This window comes from Podarcis vaucheri, assembly GCF_965113315.1.
Source record: "Podarcis vaucheri genome assembly, chromosome: 10".
In the NCBI taxonomy this organism is placed as follows: domain Eukaryota; kingdom Metazoa; phylum Chordata; class Lepidosauria; order Squamata; family Lacertidae; genus Podarcis; species Podarcis vaucheri.
In genome coordinates, this window is record NC_138748.1 from 28,293,604 (window position 1) to 28,304,420 (window position 10,817).

Genomic DNA, 10,817 nt, shown 5'->3' on the forward strand with positions numbered 1-10,817 from the left:
TCCTCCCAGTACGGCTAAGCACAAGACAGTTCAAGCTTGAGTCGGGGCACCTGAGTGATGTTTGTGGTTGGGCAGTCAGACCGATACCTCAAATATATATAGTGGTACCTCAGGTTAAGTACTTAACCTGAAACTGTTCTTAACCTGAAGCACCACTTTAACTAATGGGGCCTCCGCACCGCCACCGCGCGATTTCTGCTCTCATCCTGAAGCAAAGTTCTTAACCCGAGGTAATATTTCTGGGTTAGCGGAGTCTGTAACCTGAAGCGTATGTAACCTGAAGTGTATGTATGTACCACTGTAGTCAAGAAGAGAGAGGTATTCCATTCATCCCGCACATATATCTATCCCAGATGTTCATTTGATTAAGAGATGGGGAACCTCAGGCCTGGAGGCCAAATGTAGTCCTACAGGCCTCACTACCTGACTACAGGAGCACCCCTTAGGCCAGGATATTTCCTTTGGGGACTCACCTGTCCAGCCCTGCATTCTCTTAAACCCAGCCAACAAGAACATTGCAAGTACTAGGATCCAGTGACTGAGAGAGAAGCTAGCGGCAATAGGTCACACTTGAAGGAGGTATCATTATCTGTCTCTGCAACGGGAACTTCAGATCATATTTCTAACCACGTTTAATGGAACTCTTTGAAATAAACACCATCCCTGAAGTAACGTGGCCAATTATCTGCAATAAGCAAAATCATACACGAGAAAAACTATCATTCAAAAAGCTTCAGAATTTTAAGAATAAGCAAGAATTGCAGCCAGTAAAATAGATGATTGAACTTGTGTACCTTCATAAGTAGGATCAAACAGTATATAGAGTCATAGAATTGTAGATTTGTAGATTTGTAATTCAATGCATTGTAGTTCAATGCAGGAATCTCAACTACTGTAAAGACATCCAGTCTCTGCTTTAAAACAGAGTCCACCACCTTCTGAGGGAGTCCTTTCCACAGTTAAGCAGCTTTTACTGTCAGACATTTCTTCCTGATGTTCAGCCAGAATCTCCTTTCTTGTAACTTGAATCCGTTGGTTTGGGGGTCCTACCCTCTGGAACAGGAGAAAACAAGCTTGCTCCATCTTCCATGTGACAGCCCTTTAGATATTTGAGGATGGCTGTCATATCTCCTCTCAGTCTCCTTTATTCAGACTAAACATACCCAACTCCCTCATTAGCATTTTGGTTGCCCCTCTCTGCACAAGCTACTAAGGAGCCAATGTGAATACTAGAAAAATTGGAAACTAGAAAACTAAAAGTATCTTCTCAAAGATGAACTGAACATGTAACAGACTTCTAAACTTTCACGTGGGATCTTAAAGGAGGAGCAAAAGTAGAAACTAGTTCCCTGAATTCCCTGAATCGCATACACAATATCAAAAACGGCACAATAAATAGCACAGCAATTTCAGTGATTCTTTACTCATCACAGAATCCTTCTGAAGCAGTAATTATAGGTTTTTCACTGCAGTCTAGCTACCAAAATATAACCGTACCAGATTAACAAATCTAGAAGCTCCATTTACAGAAGATGATGTAATTAGAACCTCAAAACATGAGGACCTGATAACTTCACCACAGAATTTTACAATAAGTTTAAAGAGTAGTTAAAAACAAGTAGAATAAATGAATTACTTAACCTAAAAATCAAAGACAGACGTGTAGATAGTAGAAACGATTCACATTACCTTGCGCCTATCATTTAATATCACTCATTAACCAGGACTTTAAAATATGGACAATTATCACTGGAAAACTTAAAGAATAATATACCATATGGACTAAGACCAAGCAAGCTTTATTAAAAACAGAAAGACTTATAAATTGTATCGCGATAGCCCCATTTGCATCACGAGCAATTTCGGGTGACAAAAAAACACACCTTTGATTGAGTGGAATGCGGTTTTCGATACAGAACCTAGGACTAATTTAATCATGGAATTGTAGAGTTGAAAAGGACCCCAGGGTTTGTCTAATCCAACCCCCTGCAATGTAGGAATCACAGCTAAGGAATCCCTAAGAGATAGCCGTCCAACCTTTGCTTAAAAGCCTGCAATGAAGAGGAGTCCACAAACCCACTGATGTAGCCTGTTCCATTGCCAAACAGCTCCCACTGCCAGAAAGTTCTCCATCATGTTAAGGTGGAGAACCTTTCTTGAAATTCGAATCCTTTGGTTTGGGTCCTACCCTCTGCACCAGCAGAAAACAAACTTGCTCCATCCTCCATGTGACAGCCCTTCAGATATTTGAAAATGGCTTGAATAATAATAATAATAACAATAATAATAATTTATTTATAGCCCGCCCATCTGAGATATCACATCTCATTCTTCTCTTCTTATGGCTAAGCATACCCAACTCCCTCAACCATTCCTCATAAGGCTTCTTTTCCAGATCCTTTAGAATCTTAGTCACTCTGCTCTGCACATGTTCCAGATTGTCCATATCCTTATTTTAAACAGTGGTGCCCAGAACTGGACACAGTAACTCTGTTTTTAAATTATCCCTCAAGCACCCTAATTACGTCAACATATCAAGTAACATTACTGTATATTGAAAGTATTTTGTAGTGCTTGTCTGATAGTATCATTAAATGATTAATCAAACAACGCATTTTTATTCAGTCTCCATTGTAATAATGTTGTAATGTTACTCAGTCTCTTAATGTTATTTGCCTTTGAACTTAATAAAAATGGAAAATAGGACAGTGGCATTTTAGGGGGAACTTCTCAGAGCTAATATAGTTTAAACCCCAGTGTTCAGTACGTGAGGCTATAGTCAACAGCACTAAAGCCCTGAATTATCACTGCTTATCTTGGTAATATTTAAGAATTGAATAAAAAAAAACCCTCATCACAAAGTATGAGAGGTTTTTTTCAGTTTCACATCAAAAAATTATTTTATCAATCTACAGGTGGATTATCAATGGTCACGTAATCACAATGATCTTGTTATTCCGCTGGAAGGTTAACGGTACTCTTTCAAATTTGGCACATTGTTACCCATTTGTTAACTAAATGCAGCCACCTTCATGAAAAGCCAGTGATAAAGAACTGTATTATCAACCCTAATACTAAAAGACTGGTCCAGAAAATGTTTGGTTTTCTATCTGACAAAAATAACTGGATCACAAGCAAACATCTTTGCCGAAAAAATGTGGGAAAGACCCAAAGCGTCTAAGCTTTATGCGAAAACAAGAATGGAATTGATTGCTCAATAATGTGCCATCAGCATTAATAATGACAAACCAGAGGAAAACTGTTTTAAAATATCTACCAGTGGCACCTCATTCTGTGTAAACGAAGCAAAATGTATCACTCAGCCTCAGATTTATGCTGGTGATGGCAAGCATCAAAGGCAGATTGCATGCATATTTTTTGGTCAAATTTTTTCTACTATTATACAAGAGGTTACAAGTTACCATTTTATACCCAGTCTCAAAGTGGCTCTTCTGTGTTATTTAAAAACCAAAATTTTACAAGCCGGTGCACCTTTTGTGTTATGTTTAACCATTAGTAGCTATGGACAATATTAGAAAGCATGAGAGAATAATTAAAGAAAGTTTGGGAAACTGCTTCGTTAACAAAACCTCCATTCTTGGCCAGGTGAAACATATAAAATTCACGACAACAATTTGACTGAAGAAATGGTCTTTATTGTAAATTACTGGAACAACAAATTTCAGGACAATTTACAACTGTGTTTTGATGACCTTGCCTTTTACACAACTATTTTTCATATTTCTCTATGCTAGCATCAATCTGATCAAACTCACATGATCTCTGTGCCCAACATTTTCTATTTTCCATTGCCAAGCTCTCACTTTTAAAGAGTTACTGTATTCATATATGTGAGTATATTTTTCTGTTTCTACTGCTTACACTCTGAGATCCTGTAAATTTTCTGCATTTTTGAAATAATATAAATATATTTAAAATTATTTATAAAAATAGAAAATAAAACCTGCAAACTAACACAACAAATTATAGCAACGTTCAAACAGGCAGGGAGATTAAACTGCTCTCGTTTAAGAGCTTGGGAAAACAGAAAATGTTTTCGACTGGTCCCTAAATTATAATCATGAGAGCATCGGGCGGGCATGGGAGACTCAAGTGATAACTCATAAACCTTTCTGCAAGGTTTTATTACAATTAAGTGGTATGTAAATGGGATGCAGGTGGCGCTGTGGGTTAAACCACAGAGCCTAGGACTTGCTGATCAGAAGATTGGCGGTTCGAATCCCCACTACGGGGTGAGCTCCCTTTGCTCGGTCCCAGCTCCTGCCAACCTAGCAGTTCAAATGCACGTCAAAGTGCAAGTAGATAAATAGGTACCACTCCGGCGGGAAGGTAAACGGTGTTTCCGTGTGCTGCTCTGGTTTGCCAGAAGCAGCTTAGTCATGCTGGCCACATGACCTGGAAGCTGTACACTGGCTCCCTCAGCCAATAAAGTGAGATGAGCGCCGCAACCCCAGAGTCGGTCACGACTGGACCTAATGGTCAGGGGTCCCTTTACCTTTACCTAAATGTTGTGAAATAAAGAAAGAGCACAAAGTAGGGCTCCTTCTCAACAGACTTCTAAGGGTCCTCACCAGATTGTGGAAATGAAGCAGAAAAATACTCATTCGTGGGAAACTTAGAAGTGTGATAGCAATGATCCTAGACAGCAGTCTCACTCAAAGATGAGGCGAGCAGCTTTAGTGCAGTGGTGAGAACATCTGCTTGGCATGTAGAATTCAATTCCCAGCATCTTGAGATAGGCTGGAAAGGACTCCTGCCTGCCACCCTGGAGAGCTGCTGCCAGTTATAGAATTGTAGAGTCGGAAGGGACCAGAAGATCAGCTCCAGCATCTTGCGATGCACGAAAACGTAGCTGTCCCGTACGGGGATTGAACCTGCAGCCTTGGTGTTATTAGCACCATGCCCTACCCAACTGAGCTACCTCAATGTAGGATGTGCAGGCCATTTGGCCTCACTCCTGGCACTCTGTGTGCTAAGAGACCCTCTCCTGGCATCTGCATGGATAGCTGTGCATGCAAATATCTTCCCTGCAGACATTTATGCTATGTGCGCAGATGGCAGGGACATGGCATGGGGGGGGGGTAGCAGCTCAACTTGGCATGGCTTCCATGTTGCACAAAACACTAGAGCGCAAAGGAGAAGCAAGAGGGTGTCCAGGAGAGCAATTACGTCGGCAACAAGTATCTGAAATTGCCAGAAATGGCTCGTGCTTTTCAACGCTCACAAAAAATGAACAGGAATCGAGGCAGTCCCAAAATAAACGTGCTGTCCCTCAGCCTAGCTAGTCTTCATCTCATGCTCTTGTGTGTCCAAGCCCACTGACATGTGAATCCACTGAATTAACTTGATGGACATTTGGACATGAAAAGTGAGTTTAGAGCAGAACATTATAGAAGAACTATGAGAATTATGTCACACCCTGTTGAAATGGATGGTGATATCAGAATGCATGAAAGCTCACTGAGATGGTTGCTCATTTGCTTTAGAGGAGTCATAAAAGCATGAGAGTGCTTAAAAGGGAAGGAGATGAATGCCTTTCTTCATTAAGGAAAAAAAAAAGGATCAGCCAATCTTATGTGCATCCCATTTAAATAATGTCCTGCTTCTTGAGCTGATTCTCAATTAGCTCCAGAGCCAAGCTGCAACCCTAAACACATTTAGGAAAGAGCAGGTCTCACTGAACACAGTGAGGCTTACCTCTGAGTAAATGTGCATAAGATTACAGTGCATGTTAGCTATGCTTTAGATGCACTTGAAATCAGTGAGACTTCCATTAAGCACAACTAGCTTCCTCCATTGATATCAATAGATCAGAAGTGTTACTAACTTAACATGGATCCAACCATTGCAAACAACATGCTTATTAATTGTTTGGATGATTTCTTCTTTTTTTTATTCCACCTGAAAAATACGTGTCTATTCACAGCATTTTCCCCAGTGCCCTGAAGGCTTTTATGCAGATTCACCATATGTTGTCATGATGTCAAACTGCACATGTGCGTGTTCATACCAGGCATTCCTACACAATTTGTAGAGGTTTGCTGGGTGTACAGATGCCAGTGCCCCAATCATTTGCAAACAGTGCTTTGCAAATTTGCCTGGGCAGAGTAGTTGTCTCATAGTACCTCCCTTGGTACAAACATATCAAATGCATAGTAAAGGTTGAAGGTCTTCATTTTATCTATGGGTGCCATATTGAAGCCACATGCAGACAGGTAACAGCACTGAAATCTAAGAGCTAGCGCAACGTAGCGAATAAGGTCACAATTCTATGCGTGCTTTTTCCTGCAAGTAATCCCCACTGAAGACAGTGGGGCTTGCTTTCGATTTGTGGAACAGACTCCCATGAGTGGTGATAGATCCTCTTTCCTTGGAGACTTTTAAGCAGAGGTTGGGTGGCCATCTGTTATGGGTGCTTTAGCTGAGATTCCTACATTGCCCCATCGGGGTCTAAGATTGTATGATTAAACATGCATGGGTAGGATGGTGCAGTATGTGACTGAAGCAGCAAGGGCTTCAAAGCTTGCCTCTGCCACTCGCTAGATAGCTTTAAGCAAGGCACTTTTTCTCAGCTCCAAGCTCAGATCTGTAATGGCGGGTAGCAACAGGCTTCATAAGTCCAATAATTAGCACATCTACCTCAGTAGCGTTTATCCTAACTGGCCACCTCTACCTGAAGCTGTGCAGTCTGCCCCCCACCCTGATTTATTACAGGCGACTTGCAAAGATGATTAATATTACTTAAATGAAGGGCCAGTAATGATGTACGGAAGTGAGAGCTGGACCATAAAGAAGTCTGATCGCCGAAGAATTGATGCTTTTGAATTATGGTGCTGGAGGAGACTCTTGAGAGCCCCATGGACTGCAAGAAGATCAAACCTATCCATTCTGAAGGAAATCAGCCCTGAGTGCTCACTGGAAGGACAGGTCCTGAAGCTGAGGCTCCAATCCCTTGGCCACCTCATGAGAAGAGAAGACTCCCTGGAAAAGACCCTGATGTTGGGAAAGATGGAGGGCACACAGAGAAGGGGATGACAGAGGACGAGATGGTTGGGCAGTGTTCTCAAAGCTACCAGCATGAGTTTGACCAAACTGTGGGAGGCAGTGGAAGACAGGAGTGCCTGGCGTTCTCTGGTCCATGGGGTCACGAAGAGTCGGACATGACTAAACGACTAAACAACAACAACATTAAGGGTCTTGTGCACTGGAAAAGCACCTTATGAATGGCAAATGTAATTGTTAAATGCTTCCAAGAATGGAGTGTTATATAAAGCATAAGATCAGCTATCTTACAAAGCTCTGGGTCGCTGAGTATTTTGTCTACTAAACATTCTAGTTGTGTGTGTGTGTGTGTGTGTGTGTGTGTGTGTGTGTGTCATGTTTTCAGCACCTTTCCATATACACCTGATAGTTTCTGAACGAGATTGTGAGCTATTTTCCACTTTAGGAACAAAGTTTCATAGAAGATGGAGAGGAAGAGAGAGAGAGAACACTGTATACTTGTGCGTGTCATAGATGTGATTTATTAATATTTCTTATGACAGGTGATTCAAGGAACCACTTTGTAGTGACTTTTTGGCACATCACTGAAATATTTTCCGTGAATATTTTCATAAACTAAATATTTGCTCTGATTAAACATGCAGCTCTTCTCCCCTCACCGGTCAGAAGTTGCGCTCCTCTTTGCCAACTTTTCCCAATCCCAGACTCTACCTACCCTTCCAGTTGCTTGCCAGGTGAAATTCATAGAGTGGATATTGACCGGGATGGCAGGCATCCTTTGCTGGGCTTTCCTGAAATCGTGGGTGAAGGGGGCCATCTTCCCCTCAGAAACAATAAGAATATCCTCTTCAAAGCCTGTAAAACAAAACCAATTAACTCAAAACAGGTGGGAGATTAATCGTAATGGAGGATGAAAAGCAAATGGTTTTTTTTCCCCGCTGAAGCTTTCGCAGACAGGCAAGCAAGACTCCTGTGGGGAGGGGGGGGCGCTTCTGAAATTTCCTACACGGAAAGCACTTCTGTGGAGGGAAAAGGGGGCAAACCTTATGCAGATTGCCAGGCGTGACAACGGATGCACACATATCTTCGCGTACACAGGCAAGGAAGCCGCAATTGGCCACAGCACACTGGCGCTCTGCAACAAGTCCATGTGAGTGGGAGCACCGTGACAATGCGTACATGTGGCTTTGATTGTGAAAGCATGGGGCTGCTTTCGGTGCGGGGGTGGGGGGTGGGGAGAGATGCACTCCTGCAATCATCGCACATGATCTAGTTGCTCTTCCCTGCCCCCCCCTTTCTCCTTGAGCTGCACAGAATGTGGCACAGATGAAGAGGCCCTGAGATTTCTCCCTCTTCCGCCTCTTCCCTTTTTTTTCAGGGCACATATAAGAACTGGAACATTTAAAGAATTCGGCACAAGCCCATGGGCTGCTGCTTCTCTCCCCCCCCCCAACTTACAGCAGAAAAATGCTAATCCATTCAAACTGAAGGCCGACATCCTATGCACATTTATGGGGGGAGTAAATCCCACTTAATACAGTGGAAATTAATCAGACCTACCAGACGGGCAGAGGGCAATTTAGCCCCCTTAGAACCAGACAGAGGGCCTTCTCAGTAGTGGCGCCCGCCCTGTGGAACGCCCTCCCATCAGATGTCAAGGAAATAAGCAGCTATCTTCTCTTTAAAAGACATCTGAAGGCAGCCCTGTTTAGGGAAGTTTTTAATATTTAATGCTGCATTGTTTTTAACACTTGATTGGGAGCTGCCCAGAGTGGCGGGGAAACTCAGCCAGATGGGCGGGGTATAAATAAATAAATAAATAAATAATATTTATTATTGTTTATAATAATAATTTATAAATTAATAATAATAATAATAATAATAATAATAATAATAATAATAATAATAATTTGTGATGGCTGCCTTAGCTTCATTTCCAGAACTTTGTTTAGGAGAGACAGATTGGGCTAAACTTTGGAGGTGGGTGGGTGAATCAGGAGGGGACTGACAGGTTTCATTAAGGTCCCCCACTCACTTTCTCCTTCATCGTTCCAGCACTGCCTTGCTTCCAAGTAAACTGAGCATAGGATCGCTCTGCAAACAGACATGGACGGCAAGTGGCACTGGACAGACCTATGTCCAGCTTTAATGTGAACAGAGGAAGCTGGCATCAAATTAGGCAGACTTACGACGCTTCCAGATGAGAGTGTTTATGGTGAGATCACAGAATGGTGGAGATGGAAGGAACCACCCCCAGGGTCATCTAATCCAGCCCCCTGCAATGCCCAATGCGGGATTCGAACCCACAGCCCTGGGATTAAGAGTCTCACGCTCCACTGATGGAACTGCAAGACCAACGCTCCTCCTCGCAGCCTCCGCACCGTGGGCGTGGCGGGGAGGGGGCAGGCAGGGGGACGGCTGCACTCCCCTAAACCAAGCAAATAAATAAAAATAATTATTAAAGCAGAAATTGCAGAAAGAGATCGACAATTTTTTTCCTGAGCATTTGCAGTCAAAAGAAAGTAATTCAAAACAACTGTTGTGGAGGCCATTCACTCTGAATCTGCTAGACGGAGCCACGCAGAGGGTGCTGGCAGGTGGGTGTCCGTCCGTCCGTCCGTCCCCCCAAACATAAATCCCGGCTACGTCCATTCCTGCGTTTGGCGTTCATGTGAATGGACGAAACCGGCATCCGATCAAGCAAACTTTCGCAGCTTCCAGACTGGGGGGTGTTTATGGCGAGGTCATAGAACGAGAGAGTAGGAAGAGACCCCATCGGGTCATCTAGTCTGACCCCGCTGCAACGCAGGAAAAACTCCGCTGCAACGAAGGAAAAACTTTTTTTTGCTCAACGCGGGGCTTGAAACCCACCACCCCGAGACGAAGAATCTCACGCTTCGTTCCTCCTCGCATACCACGTCCTGGCACCCTAATGCCAGGCTCTCATTTCACTTTCCCCCCATGAAAAACCCCATGACTTTATTGGTGCTGCTAATGAACCCGATTGCCAAACAGCAACAACAACAATTTATTATTTATACCCCGCCCATCTAACAACCTGATGTCTTTTCAGTTGCCACCAGTGGCGTAGCGTGGGTTGTCAGCACCCGGGGCAAGGCAAGTAATTTGCGCCCCCTCTGCCCTAGGGGCAGAGAGCTGCGAGTGCGAGCGTGTCCCCCCCCCCCAGATGTTGCGCCCGGTGCGGCGGGCCCCCCTGCACCCCCCACGCTACGCCACTGGTTGCCACAAAACTGTTGCGTGGGGGGGGACCCGTGGCTGTCCCCCCCCAATCCGCGTGGGCGCGGGGCTCCTCCCGCCGGGCGCCTTACCTATGAGCACGCGGGCTTGGTGCGCGTCGATCCACAGGTAGAGCGTGTCCTCCTGGCGCGGGGCGGCGCGCGCAGGCGGCGGGCTCCCCAGGCACAGCCACAGCCAGAACGCCCAGCACAAGGCGCCGCCGCCGCTTCCCCTCCTTCCCCCGGCCATGCGGACGGGCAAAGTCCTGCTTCGGAGAGCTGCTGGCGCGCTGCTCGCTCTGTCCTTCTCCTTACAACACACGCGAGCGAGCGAGCGAGCGAGCGCTTCTCTCAGCGCCGAGGCGGGCTGCTTGCTTGCTTGCGTTCGCCTGCTGCTGCTGCTGCTGCTGCCCGAGGTGGGTTTGCCTCTTGGCAGGCGCCGCAGTTGTGAGCGGGACTCCTCCGAGAGGGGGACGTGCCCTTGTGGGGGAGAGCGAAGTGCGGGGAGGGGGGACGGCGGGTGGGAGCGGTGGCGCTCAGCTCCGCCAGGGGGCGCCG

The 10,817-nt window shown here is 44.8% G+C and overlaps 1 protein-coding gene across 1 annotated transcript in view; it reads right to left on the reverse strand.

Annotated features, from left to right (window-relative positions):
- WIF1 (WNT inhibitory factor 1) overlaps window positions 1–10,571 on the reverse strand; it is a 40,887-nt gene extending 30,316 nt beyond the window's left edge. The window contains exons 1-2 of the mRNA XM_082239830.1: window positions 10,353–10,571; window positions 7,739–7,878 (exon numbers count right to left, since the gene is read on the reverse strand). Coding sequence (XP_082095956.1) covers window positions 7,739–7,878; window positions 10,353–10,509 — 297 coding nt within the window. The 5' untranslated portion in view covers window positions 10,510–10,571. The remainder of the gene's footprint in view (window positions 1–7,738; window positions 7,879–10,352) is intronic.
- Window positions 10,572–10,817: the final 246 nt, after the last annotated feature.